Here is a 17,840-nt window from a genome sequence, read left to right as displayed (position 1 = left end):
ATGAGTATTCTGTTCTTTCAGAGAAACATGGCCTAAGAAATATTTTTCTTAGTGTTAACTTCTCTGGCAAATTCCAGAATTGCAGCTTTTGTAGAGAAATACTAGAAGGCTTTCTGAACATTCCTAGCATTTTCCAGCTAAGGACAATTCTGATAAAGATTAGATCATAGTGCTATTGTAGGGAAACCTGGCTCAAGACAGTATCCTTTCTTGTTTCAAGTATATCTTAAATCAAGGTGTGTTTGTGTGTGTGTGAACACGCATCTGTGCAAAATACAATATTGCAAAGATAATAAACTCTTTCCATATAGGTCACCCATTCCTGTATATAATTAATACACTATTGATATTCACTCTTCTTCTGATATTCACTTCCAAGAAATTGTTCTTGTGATTTACAATATCACGTTCCTCACAAAAGATTCCACTTCAGAGGAAATTCTGGAGTTTTACTGGTTCAGCCAAGTTAATCTTGATTCCTCAGGAGAGACATTACTAAAGCTGCCTTCTGAAATGCAAAGATTTTCAGGAAGGAAACCAGATCCCAATTATGAAAGTTTTCTTTCTCTTGTTTTCAGATGAAAACTGAAGCATAGTGTTTAAGTGTTAATGGGAATATGCTCTTTAGGCTGCATTAATTAATGGATGGGTTGATCCATTAACAATGCAAAATGATGCCCTTTCCTGAATTTCTATTCTTTTTTTTTTAATCCCATTTATATCCCGCCCTTCTCCGAAGACTCAGGGCGGCTTACAATCTAAGCACAAATCAATGTGCTTAGCAATAGCCTTCATTCTATGTATATGCCTGCTTATTAGGGCTTTCGGCCTCCCCCAAGCAGCATTATTACAAAGTCAGCTTATTGCCCCCAACAATCTGGGTCCTCCTTTTTCCTACCTCGGAAGGATGGAAGGCTGAGTCAACCTTGAGCCTGGTGGGACGCGAACCTGCACTAATTGCAGACAGCTGGTGTTACTTAAGGAGGTATTAGCCCACTGCTCCACCAAGGATGTATCTTCCTAGATACAAGGTATTTCACTTTAATTCTTTCTTGAATAGATGGAATTCACTTCAATTGCATTTTGTATAACTTATTCATATTTTAAAATTTTCCTAATCCTTCTCAAAGGCATGCTGATTACAATTTTAATACTTTCATAATGAGTGAGACCAAATCCATAAACAATCATTTGTATCTATTGTTTCTGAATATAGTAGAACTTTGCTAATTTATATTAAGCAATTAGTAACAGAATCTCTACAGCTAATTTGTTTGCAATTATTAAATGCACAATTGTTGAAAACTGTTTAAAAGCTTACTGAATTGCCATTTAATTTTATTTATTTTATTCATTTAATTGTAAATAATTCATAATATACTTGAATAATAGATACAGGTATTTAGAATAAATTGCACAGCATTTATTTATATTTGATTCTTAAGTAACTCCCTCAGTGACTGCCTTCATAGTTAAGCTTTAAACAATGCTCAACAAAATTATATTCACATTTGAGCTACAAAGCAAAAGCTACTGGAATATAATCAGTTTTTGTACAGAGTTACACAATTGCCATTGCTCTTTTCCATGGAGCTTCAGTATTCTAGAATTTATTATGGTCTCTCATTACAAGGGAAGTAACACTGATATATAACAGTTAACAAAAATAATCTGAAACCATTCAACATGGAGATATTATGGTCCTCAGAATGTATTTTAATCTATTTCACTTGAAGTGTAAACAGTCAAACAATTAAAAATGTAGGTGAACAATCTTTAAAAGTGACTGCTACCAACTAACCTTGCTATTATCATGGATATAATATAATAATGATATGGTTTGCAAAGGTGGGTTGTTGTGGTTGTTTTTTTTTTGCTAATCTCAGCAGTGTGAACAGATATGAGGAAAGCTCAAGTTAGGGAGCTTTTGCTCATTTGTAGGTAAGTGGATGCAGTGGATATAAAGTTGCTATGCAAAACCAAGCTGTAGTTGTATAGAGTAGCTAAATAACAAAGGAAGTAACTTTATCCAAGTTTAAACAATTAAGCATCTAACCATTTTAAAAAAAATATCAGGAAAATGATCTGCAGTTTTCTCAAAGATTGCCCTCTGCTCAGCAGCCACTCATATGCCCAGGCCATAATAGTGACATATGTGAGAACTGACACCAATATAAAGGTAAAAGTTCTGTTTTTATGGGAAGAGAGACTGGCCATGAATACTCCCAAATTAACATTAATTCTGCAGGTGCAACTGACCAGGCAGGTAATGGACTGGAAAGCAATGGATATTCAAGTATTATGTGCACAGGCTCTGCAGAGATTGTGAGAATGGAGGCAGAAATTCTATTCACTAATTAAGAGCTCTATGAATTCCCCTGCAGAAAGTAACGAAATAACTCAATATCGTACTTACCAGCCTTTTTTGAATACAAGAGTCAAACCTCTGTAAGAGGTTGATACGTTTATTACTGATTTGACTTTCCTGTCTTTTTTTCTCCTTTCACCCTTTTATTAAATTTCCTACCCAAACTCCAAAGTGTAGCATATATTCAGAATTTTTAAGCATTTTGAAATTGACAATCAAAATTTGTCATCCTGCAGACAATAAATTTCCACTGACGATCTCTGCAAAGGAAGAGAAATAAAAATAAGGTTTAATACACTGTAAATAAGTAGACAATACCATGAATTAAATTTATTTACAGTAGATTTTTTGTGAATTATGGTTTTTCTAGCAAAAGAAAACAACTAGCAAGGTCTCTAGTGTGATTTTGAAATACTTGGGCCTTGAGCCTAAACAAAATTGGAAATTTGATTTAAAATGGCTATTAATTTTATTTATTTATTTATTTATTTTATTAAATTTATATACCGCCCTATTCCCGTAGGACTCAGGGCGGTTTACAGGGAAAATTAAAAGCATAACATACAAAAATTAAAATCAGTTAAAACAATTAATTAATTCAATTATTCAATTAATTTAATGATACTTCATGGAATTTTTCCACATGCAATTTCATCCAGGAGCAATGCTGCTTATAATCAAACTAAAGCAAAATATGTTGCATTGAAAAAGGGGGAGAAATACATTTTCCATTATTAAAAATGAGCATATTTTATAGCTATATTCTTTCAGCTCAGATGTAATGATTAAGTGGGGGCAGTTTGGTGCAATAGTTAAAACCACAAGGATACAACCTGGGAAAGTATGAATCTTAATCCCACTTTAGGCACAGAATCAGCTAGTTGATTTTGGACCAGTCACTTTCTCTCAGCCCAGGAAAGAGGCATTTCAGAAAATTTTTCCAACACAACTGCAGGGACTTATTCAGGCAGTTGCCAGGTGCTAATCATCACTTGAAGACATACCCCAAAAAGAAAGTTTTATAACAGTATTATCCATTGATTTGAATTGCTTTTTTATCTCAAGAATGTTCAAACTACTCTGAAAGCAAATGTACAAGTTGCGTGGTATTGCTTCCTTTTGCTCTCAGTTGTAAAGTATGGTCAAGAACTGGCCTCATCATATATTGATTCTTTTATTATAATGTTAATTCACTAAATAAACAAGGTTATCCTCGCTAAACGTTTACAGCACAATATCAGGAATTCAGTTGCAGTTTCTTTTGGTTTTACAGCTTCAAACTATTACTTTAAATTGCTTCAGTTGTTAAAGAATCTTCCTTTAATTCTGTAAAAAGTGCCAAAACCATTTATTTATTTTATTTATTTATTTATTTGGTTTATATACCGCCCTATTCCCAAAGGACTCAGGGCGGTTTACAAGGCAAAATTTAAAAACAATCCAATATAAAATTAAAATAAATTAAATTAAGTCTAGCCACAAAAATTAAATCACAATTTAAAAACATTAAACCCCTCAGTCCAGACCAGATAGCTCAAAGAGCCAGGTTTTTAGGTCCCGGCGAAATGAACGAAGGTTGGGGGCAGTCTGGAGTTCCGTTGGCAGTTGATTCCATAGGGCAGGCGCGCCCACAGAGAACGCCCTCCCCCTGTGGATCGCCCATTGGCAATCCTTGACCGGCGGTACCCTGAGGAGGCCCTCCCTGTGGGTGCGCACAGGACGATGGGAAATTGACACTGGCAGCAGGTGCTCCCTTAGATAATCCGGGCCCATGCCATTTAGGGCTTTATAGGTCATCACCAGCACCTTGAATCTCACCCGGAGGGCAACTGGAAGCCAATGCAGCTCGCGGAGAAGAGGTGTTACATGGGAGTATCGGGAGACTCCCATCACAACTCGCACGGCTGCATTCTGCACCAGCTGAAGCCTCCGAGTGGTCCTCAGGGGCAGCCCCATGTAAAGAGCATTGCAGTAGTCTAGCCGGGAGGTCACGAGCGCATGGGTGACTGTGCATAGGGTATCTAGGTCCAGATAGGGCCGTAACTGGCGCACCAGGCAAACCTGGGCAAAAGCCCCCCTGGCCACGGCTCCTATATGATCTTCCAAACTGAGCCGTGAATCCAGGGGGACACCCAAGTTGTGGGCCCTATCAACAGGGGGTAACACCTCACCCCCCATAGTTAACGATGGAAAAGATTGGTTAGTCTGAGATGCCGGCATGCACAGCCACTCAGTCTTGGCAGGATTGAGACGAAGCCTGTTTCTCCCCATCCAAACCCGGACCGCTTCCAGGCAACGGGACATCACGTCGAGGGCATCACTGGGTTGGTTCGGGGTGTAAAGAAAAAACTGGGTATCATCAGCATACTGATGATACCCCACCACGAAACCACGAATGAGCTCACCCAGTGGCTTCATATAGATGTTGAACAAGAGGGGAGAGAGGACCGACCCCTGAGGAACTCCACAAACGAGAGGCCTCGGGGCGGACCTCTGCCCTCCCGTCAACATCGACTGCGAGCAGCCCAGGAGGTAGGAGGAGAACCACTGTAAAACAGTGCCCCCCACTCCCAACCCCCTGAGACGCTGCAGTAGGATACCATGGTCGATGATATCAAAAGCCGCTGAGAGGTCTAATAGCCAAATAAGTACAGAACTATAATTCTATATGCTAAAAATATTGAAATTAACAACTTGAATTACTCTACAATATCAATATCAGTATTTAATATATAATAAAGTCTCCTTTTCCCATTAATGTCCAGGGCTAAGCTCTTTCTACACTTAAGGTAATTGTTTTGGGATTGCCATTACTGGAGGGAGGTCTATTAAGATAATATTGGGGGTAAAAAAAGTTTGATATCTGTCTGGCTGTTAGCTAATTGTTAACTGTTAAAGGCTAATTGTCCTTCTGCCTCTCAGAAAAGTCATCATGCTTTCCATTATATCCATTGCTCCCATCACACCTAGGCAATTATTTCATCTTGGGGTGTTTTTTTAATGTTTCATGGTACAATCATCCATTGCTTAGTGTTAAGGGAAAAAATTCAGCTTTCAACAGCACTTTTGAACCTGACCTTTCTACACCAGAGAAAGTTGTAGTTGCTCCGCGGATATAATGATCATAGGCGTACAACATCATGTCCATATCTTCTCCATAGTGCTCTGGATGTTCTGATGTCATCCTTATAAATCAGGAAAAAGAAAACAACAATCATTTCTGCAGTTTGTACAGGAATAATAATTGCAAACCCTATTGATACTTGTCCTGGCAAATAGATGGGGAAGAAATGGAGGTAGTGACAGATTTTGTTTTCCTGGGCTCCAAGATCACTGCAGATGGGGACTGTAGCCAAGAAATTAAAAGACGCTTGTTCCTGGGAAGGAAAGCCATGGCAAATCTAGACAGCACACTAAAAAGCAGAGACATCACCCTGTCAACAAAAGTGCGTATAGTCAAGGCTATGGTCTTCCCAGTTGCAATGTATGGCAGTGAAAGTTGGACCATAAGAAAGGCTGAGCACCAAAGAATTGAGGCCTTTGAACTATGGTGCTGGAGAAGAATCCTACGAGTCCCTTGGACTGCAAGGCGATCAAACCGGTCAGTCCTAGAGGAGATCAATCCTGACTGCTCTTTAGAAGGCCAGATCCTGAAGCTAAAACTCAAATACTTTGGCCACCTAATGAGAAGGAAGGACTCACTGGAGAAGAGCCTAATGCTGGGAAAGATCGAGGGCAATAGAAGAAGGGGATGACAGAGAATGAGGTTGCTGGATGGAGTCACTGAAGCAGTAGGCGTGAGCTTAAATGGACTCCAGAAGATGGTAGAAGACAGGAAGGCCTGGAGGAATGTTGTCCATAGGGTCGCGATGAGTCGGACACGACTTCGCAGCTAACAACAACAACAACAACAAATTGATACTTGAGACTCAATTCAGGTTGTTGAGCACATTTGATAAATCTCAGAAGACCTGAAAAACAATTACTGTAAGTAATCTTCAGCAAATAGGCATAGACTGTTCTTTCTTTCTTTCTTTTTTCAAAGAAGTTTCCATCTTATTTAAAAAAAATTAATTACAGAATGTGACTATCCTTGGTCAGAATATTAATATTTTTAAAAGCATAAAATAATGCTTCCCCAAAGACAAGTCAGTAGATCCTAGGAATCCGTTCTTCTCCTACTGATACCAATTCCTGTGGTTCTGGGAATGGAGACAAAAAAAACTATGAGTTTTATCAGTTTAATTCTCTATTATGTGTCTTAAAATGTGATAGGATCCAATTTAGTCACTGGGACCAGAGGTTTAATCTTCTAAGCTTTCAAATTCGTGCTCCCATTCTCAGGGAACATCTCTCTCTCCAGAATGTAAAAATGTGATCTTTAATCATAAAATGTGATCTTTAAAGTGGTATTTCAAGGTCACTAGTCACAGCTAGCCAAAGGAATGAGTTTTGCATTAAAACTAGAATAAGGAGTTTTAAGTCTTTGGTGAATGCAACAATATATACTGTAGATACTATACTATCCAAAGTCAACATATGAATACAATGTCCATCTTGATCATGGACAAAATTCATCTGTCAATCCACTTATATGCTTGTCCTTTCCCCCTTATACTGTATATGAGTCAGACCTTGGAATGAGTTGAGCCAGAGGCAGTTCTTTTCAGAGAAATTGGCTTTTAATCCAAATTGGCCAGAAATGTATGCAAGTCAAGAGCAAAGTATTGTAGATTCTGTTCCAGAAAGGCTGATCACTTCAGAATGACCAGGAGAACCTAATCCAAATGAAGCATGGTTTGAAATTCAAAGGGATAGGGAGAATCAGAGGCTAGATTGACATGGGTTTACTAATGTTAGTTAAATACTCAAATGTTTAGTAATTCTTGATTCCTATTCCTATGGCATTCAAGGTGATCAATATATTTCTGATTTAACAATTAAAATACAATTGGGATTGTACAGTATAGATTATCTGTTTCCACATTTATTAGCATGCTTGGATACTACAGGAAGAACTGAGAGTTAATCAACATTTGCTTTTCAGAAACAATAGTGGAGGACAGAGAATTATAAGCCAATCAGTGCTTCTAGAGAGGAATGAATGCCTCAGTACAGCCCCTCAGTTTCTCCATCAGAAGGAAAGCTAAAGACTGTAGTACAGAAAACTGGGACTAAATAAAATGGTAAGCATATAGTCACAACTTGATTTGTTGAGTGGTAGAATGGTATTCAGTTTATTCAGTAATAAAATTGAATTTCCATCTGAGAGAGGTTACTATTATCCAAAGATGTGATGGGGAGATATAATAAAAACTCTTTTCTGCAGTAGGTCAGTTTCATTCTTCTATTTCATGAATAGACAACATGATGCCTACCAGGATGTTTATCTTATCTGAGTTTATTTTTTTTTTAGTTAAAAATAATGAAATTGGAAATATCCACATTGTATCATTTTTAAACATATCTTCATTTTGGGGACTGCTTCATCTACATTCTTAGAAAATGATAACTGTGGGTACATAGCAATAGCTCAGTCAATAACACTTGGACTTATATACTGCTTCATAGTGCTTTACAGCACGCTCTAAGCAGTGCATAGAGTCAGAATATTGCCCCCAACAATCTGGGTCCTCATTTTACTGACCTTGGAAGAACGGAAGACTGAATCAACCTTGAATCGGTCAGGATCAAATTCCTAGCAGTGAGCAGAATCAGCCTGCAATACTGCATTCTAACCACTGTGCCACCCCAGCTCCTTACATTTGATACAGTCATGTAATGTGTTTACTTGTTGACAAGTAAAAAAAATAAGGGGTAGAGGAGTTATAGCAAAATACTCAGTGGTGGGATTCAGCCGGTTCACACCGATTTGGCAGGACCGGTAGCTAAATTTTGCTGCATTCGGAGAAGCAGCTGGCTTCCAGAAGTCCAGTCGAGGCCTCGGAGACCTGGAGGAGGCCTCCCAGGTAGAATGGCCCACTGGAAGTGTGTGGATGCCACTTCCGGAACTCTGTTCTAAGCCTTGGAGGCAGCCTCCCAGGCCTAGAACGGCCCACTGGAAGTGCATGGATGCCACTTCCAGAAGTCCGTTCTAGGCCTCAGAGGCCCAGGCCTGCATCAAATTAGAGAACCAGTTGTTCAGGTATTTGAATTCCACCACTGAAAACACTTATAAGTTAGAGGAGTCAGCAGGGTATAACATTACCAGCTTGCTTGCAGATTAGTGGTCAGTTTTTGGCCAGCCACAGTTCCCATGGCATATCTGTTGTAAACAATCCACAAAATTCCACCATATACCAATCACCCCAGAGAGTTGCATATCTTTATACTGTTCAATAAGATGACATAGGAAAAACTTGTACATTATGGTATATTGCCCAAAGTGTTAACCAACATAAATGAAGGATGTGAAGTTACCACAGGGCAGTGGCGTCTATCTGTCCATGCCTCCCTAGCAATTACAGAGAATAAAATTACTCTATATTTCTCCATAATTAAGCATATAGGCACCAACTTTGTAGGGTAAGTTTACTTTTTCATAAACGCAGCATATGTGATTTATTTACTGTTTTCTTCTGCCTTTTTCCTTGTTTTTCAAAAGAACATTCAATGTATTGTCTAAGTATTATAACAGAATAGGATTTCTGGGGAAAAAATAATTTTAAAAAGCACCAAACAATGAACTCTGAAATTCTGGAACTATTTACAATTCAGACTGATTATAATATGTCAGGCATTTTCAGCTTGCCTATGCAATGCACATGGAAGCAATAAAATCTGGGCAAATGCTTGTTCCTTATTTGATTAAAATTGCACACTGTTCCCGTCACCTTATCCAGGTTTCCAGATAGTCAGTTGAAGGGTTTTGTGCAGCACAAATGCTGCTTTGTAGTGGCTTGTTCTTTGTCAAGGCAGACTCAGGCATGTGACAGAGGCAATGCAGCTTGTGAACACATTTTTACCTTCTCACCATTTGACATAGGCCATTATTTCAAATTGCACCCACTGACACACTAAGTGCAATCCTGAACTAAGTTTTTACACATTAGGACGCTGAGCTTGTCGATCAGAAGGTCGGCAGTTTGGCGGGTCGAATCCCGAGTGCCGCGTAACAGAGTGAGCGCCTGTTACTCGTCCCAGCTTCTGCCAACCTAGCAGTTCGAAAGCACATAAAAATGCAAGTAGAAAAATAGGGACCACTACGGTGGGAAGGTAATAGCGTTCCGTGCGCCTTTGGCATCTAGTCATGCCGGCCACATGACCACGGAGACGTCCTCAGATAAGCGCTGGCTCTTCGGCTTTGAAACGGAGATGAGCACCAGCCCCTAGAGTTGGAAATGACTAGCACGCATGTGTGGGGGAACCTTTACCTTTTTAACAAAGAAGAGATGGGAATCTGAATCTGCAACTGACACAATAATTTGCCTGAAGGAACCTTGAAGCTGAACTTGAGAGGAACAGAAACAAAGGTAATACTGTAGTGACAATTAGTATCACCTTTTAGTGGGCATTTCAGTGGGCTGGGCATTTTTACCAGGCCAAAGAATATTGTGCATAAAATTTCCTCATATTTTCTCAGTAAACAATAGGCTGCATAAGAGTTGAGTGAGAAATCCATAATCCATGTACAGACCACTACATCACTGTGATCTTTTCTTGTTTTACAAAATGATAATGTAAATGAGTACAATGCAGCCCTTGGGAGCTTTTGGGGCACATCTTGACTCGATCCAGAAATTACTTGGTGAACAATTCAGTTATGTAATGGATATAATAAACTCACTTAGATTTACAAGGATTTATGGTAAAATATATCGTTATTGAAAATTTCCAGAAAAGTAGCTGCTAGATAGATGATGGCAAACTGAGGACACACATATTACAGGTGACATACCATGGCATATTTGGTGACATGCCACCATGTCCCATTCTTGCTTAGTTTTCTGAGGTTTTCTGAGGTTACAAAGGCTGCACAAGAATGGGGTGGGCTGCCATGAGGCCTCTGGAGCCTCCAAAAAAATCACCTGAGAACAAGGTGTGGTTTCCCACTCATTTTAGAACTGCAAGACCACACAAGAGAATTTTCCAGAGTTTTCAGGCCTCATGCAACTTAGGGCTGCCTCCGATGGGCATTTTTTTCCTGAAGGACAAAGACAAATTGAAAAATATTTTCAATTATGTATGTTACATATTGTTTCTCTTGTTTCTGGGGAAGGAAGAAGATGGCACGACACACCAGCAGAATCAGGTTAGGCATTTTATGCATTTTGAGCATAAAAAGGTTTGGCATCACTGAGGTAGATAGTCCTGAATATGCATCCTGGCACAGGTCTTCTAAAAGGAGCTATACGGTGTTTAAAATGTGATTAGCACCAAAGAACTCAAACACCTATTTCATATTAAGCACAGATCTTTATGATAGGCTTCAGCAATATTATTAACAAACTACTTTTCATAATGCACAATTGTTACCTTACATGAAGATAGGATATATCAGCTGACCCTTGAAGAATGTTCAGAGGTTTAGTTTGTTTCAACATTCCTTGATCTTCCAGCTCTAGGCTTATTTTTATTCAAATTCATACGGGCTACAGCTTCATGAACATTAACAGATGGTTAGATAAAGGCTTCAGATCAACTACTGCCTGAGTTTACCATTGACACTGCATGTATGATTTAAGGGCACTTCTTCACTGCTGTCTTAACTGCTCCAGTCCTGTGATGATGCCAGATGGATTCTAAGTTCCTGTAAGAACATTCTGTCCAGATTGGGATGCTTTAGTATGGTTGCCAGGTGTTCAGTTTCGATTGCCAACAATCATCGTCCCCATTGGGCAATTCACCTGCTGCTGCAATTTCCTAATTTTCCATGCCAGGAAAGTGATTGCCCATCTCTTTCCTTTCTGTGGGCAAATCCTCTTAAACACACTTACTTTTCAGAAAAGTATGCTTCTTCCAAATTAAAAGCATAAAATGCACACACAATAAACTTTCTTGCATTTGTCAGGCATGGCTTTCTAATCTATGCTTACAGCTATTGTTACAGAAATGTCACAGCAATGCAGTGCTTAGAACATTTATGAATGCTGCTGGTTTGGAGTGTGCTTGAAACATGTTTGTAATCAGTATTTTTCTTTCCTGAGTTCCTACATTATTGCTTGTTTCACACAGTGAGAAAGAAATGTTTTACCCCAGCTCCTGAACGGCTGAAACCATTAAGTACCAAAAGCTTAATGGGGGGTAGGGGGTGGGGGAGGGGAGAAAACTCCAGTTTTAACAGTGTAACTGAATAAATAGTTCTGTTGTCTAAGTAACTTGAATGGGTTTTGTTCAGTTAGTTTAAGGACACATTTGTCAATGTTCCTCTTAACAGGACAGATAGAATATGGATCATAGATTCTCTTTAGTGCAGCTGCATTAACAATCTGCAAATTTGTGATGTTGAGTGATTTGTTGCAGGTTTCAGGAAGCAGTGACTAATTGGCAGAGTTGTCTATGTATAATTATTACAGAATACTCTCTCCTTAATTCATTGGAACTTATTTCTGAGTAGACATATCTACCTACAAAAGAGCAACCTCTCGCCCTAACATCAAAAGTAATGTGGTAGCAAATAAATACTTTCATTTACCTGGGATGACTAGAATGATCTTTAACAGATAATGAAATAAAGGAGTTCAAAAGAGATTTTTGTAATAATGAATGATCTCAATCACCTTTACTTTATGATCCAGAAAGAGAGACTACATTTCTGGGTTCCACAAATTATTTGCGTAAAATTATAAGATCTGCCATTCATCTTTGCTTATAAAAATCTAATTTATATTGGTAAAGGTTTTAAAATATTGTCCTTTAAATCCAAATAGGTTATTAAGAATATCTGCACAAACAGATGGATTGGTTTGGAAGGACTAGGGTGCAGATAGCAATAGCAACAGCTTATATACCACTTCACAGTGCTTTACAGCCCTCTCTAAGCAGTTTACAGAGTCAGCACATTGCACCCAACAATCTGGGTCCTCATCACCTTGTCTTTACTCTAGGAAAAGGTAGCTTTATCAGATGCCTTTTACAAATATTTTTCTGTCTTATAGGAAAGATAAGTGTAGATTTTTCTCTGCAACATTCAAGTGCTCAGCTAATAAAAAGATTCTCCAAGGATTGGTAAATGTAATGTAAATGTAAAATCTAGCTATAAAATTATTAATAATTTTTGACTTGGTAATTTACTATATACACATAAATTATATTTACAGCTCATTGTTTCCAAATGGTTCAAGTAAGTTAACATTTCATCAAATATAATAAATCAAGTTTATCTCTTCTTTGGTTGGTTTCATAGTAATTATATCAATGGCAAAATAGTAAAAAATAATGTATTGATTTGAGTACATTCTGTGGATTTGTCCATCTCTGCCAATTTCTCCCTCCTTTTGTGTTTTTGCCATTTTGTCTGCTGAAGATGTAATGACTTGGACAATCATTTTCCAGAGCTATTTTCTGATATTTATTGTAATAATAAAGATACTGCCTTAATATGGATAGACAATTCAGTTTTGTGAACTCACCAACATGAATATGGACATCTCCGGCTGTAGCGGCAACAATAAAACTGCCACTCTCGATCAAGCACAGATGGAAAATATTGGCTTTGGAATCCTGCCACTAGGCCATTATTTGAACATGTTTGATACCTGTGGGGGGAGAGGAAAAAAACTAACTTTTTAAAAAACATAAACATTAGGAAAATAAAAATCATAATTAGAAGCCCTGACTTGCAGATTATTAGAAACCAGTGACAACTGACCAGCATCTGGATGAGAATTACTAATGACCAGATTTTCATAAATAACTTTTTCTCTTAAAGAAACATAAGAAAGGAGATAAAATTGTGAAGCTATTGAAGCTATCCATCAGATAGGTTTATTTCTATTTAAATTATAGCATTTGTTTGTTTGTTTTTAAATTACATTTGAGCTACAAATTACTATATGCATTTCTTTTTGTTTTGGCAAAATGGAAGTGGCCACCCTAAAGCCAGTATAAAGAGATTCGTCCTGCTCCTTTCCTCCATTTCATTTTTAATAAGTTTACTAAGTTAAACATCTAACCACGGGGAACATTTCCTCATATTGCCGTTTTTCTTTTCTGAAAAGCTATAGCCTCTTTTGTTTTTTGGGGAATAAAAGCCAAACCATCTTCTTTCATTTTTTTTAAAAATGGAATGCATGAAAATCTTGGCTTCATCCTCTGCACTGTTTGATTTGGAAGGAGAAAAATAGATATGCAGATACATATCTGCATATTCTCTGGGCACGTAAAGCCCTATTTTCACTCTCCAATCCCTTGCAATCATTTTGAAATGACTTGGGGTTATTCTCACTACAACTATCTTTCAGATGTAGAGAACTCAGCAGGAATCGTTCAGCATTCCTCACCATTAGGCTATAAGGAGTGCAGAAATCAACATTTTCCAACCTGGTTTATTGTTCTTGTCATACTTTTTTCCTCCTTAACTGTTAAAAACAACCAGGACTGGTTTGAAGATAAGCAGTAAAGCCATCTTTAAAACCACATTGATTTAAGAAAATCATTGTGAAGATATTATAGTGCTGTAGTAGCTAATTTTGCCACGTGGGAGAGGAGAAGAAGCCAAGGTAAGATGGAAATTCCCACCAAGAAGAAAATGTCCTATCATGAAATCCAATGTTTTTGACAAAATAAAAAAACAGAATGTTTTTCTTTTTATTATTTCCCTCTGATTATCTCCAGTAATGAGGAAGAGACTGTAGAACATAGACTTTCTATTCTGAAAGCTTCAGCTTCAGTCCTTGAAATTGCTAAGAAGTCAGGAAGAATCCCGCCTGAAATCCTAAACAACTGTTGCCCTTCAAGGCTGATATGTTGGAATTGATGGATTAAAGATCAGAGTAAGGCAGTTTCTGAGGTTTCTTTGATTTTTAAAAACAAAATTAAAGGTGACACAACAGAAATACTTGTGTTCCACTATCCTATCTAACTAAGCAGATTTGCAGGGCAAAAATAAACTTCTCTGCTGTGACTCAACCATAGGGAAAAGGATGATATAATGGAGACAGAACAGGCCTCTGAAATCATCAATTCCTTATTAACCATTGGTAGTTCTGGGTGGGCACTTTCTTAGCTTACAAGGTTTTTGTGAGGATAAATTGTTCAGAAATATCCCCTGTTGAGGAATGAACCTCTTTGTTTCCTAACAATAATGATACAAGTAAATATTTATTGCATATATTTAATTGTTTGTATCTTTTTTCACTTTAAATAACACTCATCTAGATCTTCCTTCATCAAAGAAACTGTCAATCCCATTTCTCAGCAGCCTTGGCATTAAATCTATGTAAGTTTCAATAAACAAAGCCCAAAGACATATGCAAAAATAAATACTATTGTTTTTATAGTAATTATATTAAGAATTATAATTATAATTACACCATAAAACACAACAAAAAAGGCTAAAAGAATTTTTCTCTTTTTTTTACTCTTTCTTTTTTGAATTTTCTGCATCTTCTGCAATCATAAATACTATTGTTAAGATGTGAAAATATTTTGTATTTAGATACTGTAATGTCTTCATTTAACCTAAAATGCTAAGTGAAGGTGAGATTGTTTCTTATTACAGCATTTTACATTTCAGTATTTTGATAATCAGAAATGTAAAAATGTCTGACTAAACAGGATTCCACACAAGCAGCTTCCTCATGTAATTCTGGCAAGAATGTAATAAAGGACTTAACTTTGGGATTCTGAGGTAGGTGGGAAAGCTGGACTACAAGATTATGAGACATGGTGTTCTTTGCCAAAGTGAACTAGAACTTCCTTGGTCTGATAAGTACTTGGCGTGATAACAAGATTTTCAGGTTTTACTATGATAAATGACAGATTGTTATAGAAGTCAAACAATCAGGGAATTCGTGAGTGCAACAGAGGTAGAAACTTCCATCTGCTAGAAGTCCACACTGGTCTTTGTATTTCCAAAGTGGGTCTAATTAGAAGCCCAAATGTTGATGTTTCTAAGAATTCATAAGGACTAAAATAGTTTAATAGCCTCTAAATTCTGTCCCCTGCCCCAAATAAAACAGGTAAAAAAATATGCTGTTGCAGAGTAGAGGCTAGCTACTTTTTTTTCTTTGCTGCAGTTCCTATTTCACACTAGCACTCTATGCAAGGTAGTTAGCACTTAAAGCTATGGATTGCATTTCAATTGGCTGAAAAGCTTACGAGGAGTACCCCACATCAGTTCTTGGGGTGGTATCCCATATTGTACTGGTAAGAAAGAGTCTAGTGAGGACATTCTCCTTTCCCTTGAAGCCCTTTGTAAGCTGTCAAATTTACTCTAATGGAAGGATATATTTGCTTCAGTAGCACTAAGGTAGCCACAACTTCCCCAAATTTCATTTCTTTGGGAGTAAGGGATCCCAGATTTTGAACACATTCTGTAGCCCATTTGAGGTACCTTGCTTCAAAGACTGTTGTCTATGTTTCACCCAGTTAAAGGTCATAACAATGAGTGTTTTACTAGTATATAAATTTAAAATGCCATATCAGATAAATGGATTAAGTGCTCTGCAAGAAATCAGGAAATCTTGAGCTTTACCACAAGGTAATCTGGGTGATTTTGGGCCAGTCACTCTCTTTTTCAGTCCAATCTACTTCACAGGATTGTTGTGATGGGGAGACAGGAGGAGAGAGAGCACTGCATACATTGGCTTGAATTATACAAAACAGAGTCAGGATATTAACCAAATAAACATATAAATAATGAGATAATTCCATTATGCAAAAACAGCGGTTTTCACTCAAAGCTTCTTTTTACAACAGACAGATGATTCTTGCAGTGTTCTCTTAAATATTTTGCGCATTGATAATAGAATTCAGTTCCAAGTCCTTCGGATCTGAACATTGCAAATATATACATTTTTGAATTTTAATTTCTTTTTGTCTTTAAAAAATAAAGAAAAAATGATGACACTGAGGAATAATAGAGGTATTTAATAGTGACACATATATGTTTAATTATGCAGATATCTTTGTTCATAAGATTTTCTTGGCATCTGTATACTTAAAACCTAAGGCTGAAGTTTATTAACTGTCAACTAAATAACTGAGTATTTGTTATCCTGTGATCTCAAAACAAGACATGAACCAGATCTGTGTATAACTACTATCCCCATGTTTTGGAATTTGGTTTGTCATGGGCCAGTCCTTAAAATGCCTGAAGAACAATAATTGTTGCAGACAGTTAACTGTGATATAATTAAAGCTATAATTGCTTATATATATTTTACATAGATTTATTTTTATTCTGCCATAAAGTTTTCATTTGGCTATTTTTTAAAAAGTTTCGCAAGTACTACTGGTGCTTCAAGAAATTTTTTTGACTGGAGCCAATAATGGAACAAAACAAGGGAATAACTACGTGACAAGCATTTTTTTTTCTTCTCCCCACAAAAAATAATAATAAAAATAATTCAACTTTCTGTCATTAACATAATTTCTTAGAAAGATGAACAACTTTACCCAGTTCAAACTTTTAGGATAAATTCAGTAAATTAAGGAACTAACAATTAATTATTTAATTAGAAATTAATGCAATAAATGTACTCCATTTACCTAATAATATAAAGAAAATATTACAATTGCTTCATGTGTAGGAATGAATAGTGGTATCACCACTATAATACACAAAACCGATGATATTAATTTAACAAGTTATTATGGAGTTAACATGCAGTTTTGCATCCATCATCTGAAACATTGCATCAGCCTAACCACACATGACAAGGAGTCTAAGTCTAAACTTGGTTTCCTACCATTGCAGTCCAGCTCTGTTGATCTCTTCCCACCAACATTCAGTAGGCTCTCCAAGCGTATCTGGGGTGGGCATGCAGGCATAATTCCACAATCTGTCAGATCCTTCCTTCTTGCTGAACATGCTCCTCACTGCTACAATAACTTGCCCATGAGGGCACTGGAAGTTGAAACCCTGCCGGTACACATTAGCCCAGTCATCATTAGTCCCATAGTCATCATAGGAACGGTAAAAGTTCCCATATTGGCCCCATGCCACTGTGAATAGTGGCAGCAACATGCAGAGAAGAACAAGGTCCATGTTACTTGAGCTTCTGGCTGCTAAACGCCTGAGTGGTGTGGTTGTGCTGATTTTTTTATAATCATCTCCAACATTTGGATTCCAGATGTGGAATAACTAGCTCCAAATGCTATGTGTCACTGTTTAGATAAGATGTCTGAGCAAAAGAACTGACTGCAGATGCGTTTAATTAGTTTTAAGGTGGAATTTTATAAGCACTCTATCCTTTGCATAATCAGGACTGGGATAACCTAGGACTATAAATCATTTATAACCCCATATGTAAGGAAATTAATAACATATGTTTGTACAGTAGCTAAAGTGGGAGAAGAAAGAAGCCAT

The 17,840-nt window shown here is 37.4% G+C and overlaps 2 protein-coding genes across 2 annotated transcripts in view; both read right to left on the bottom strand.

The window, feature by feature from the left end:
* The window catches only part of CCDC181 (coiled-coil domain containing 181), a 289,422-nt gene that overhangs the window by 32,592 nt on the left and 238,990 nt on the right, over nucleotides 1–17,840 (bottom strand). The window lies entirely within an intron of this gene.
* DPT (dermatopontin) lies at nucleotides 1,335–17,531 on the bottom strand. Its single transcript, XM_081328043.1, has 4 exons — nucleotides 17,221–17,531; nucleotides 12,940–13,065; nucleotides 5,446–5,553; nucleotides 1,335–2,628 (listed from the first exon to the last, which is right to left on the bottom strand). The coding sequence occupies exons 1-4, from the start codon at nucleotides 17,517–17,519 to the stop codon at nucleotides 2,562–2,564; spliced, it is 600 nt and encodes a 199-aa protein (XP_081184169.1). The 5' UTR covers nucleotides 17,520–17,531; the 3' UTR covers nucleotides 1,335–2,561.

This window comes from Vipera berus (genome assembly GCF_964194415.1).
Source record: "Vipera berus genome assembly, chromosome: 4".
NCBI lineage: Eukaryota > Metazoa > Chordata > Lepidosauria > Squamata > Viperidae > Vipera > Vipera berus.
This window is presented reverse-complemented; position numbering and strand designations above follow the sequence as displayed.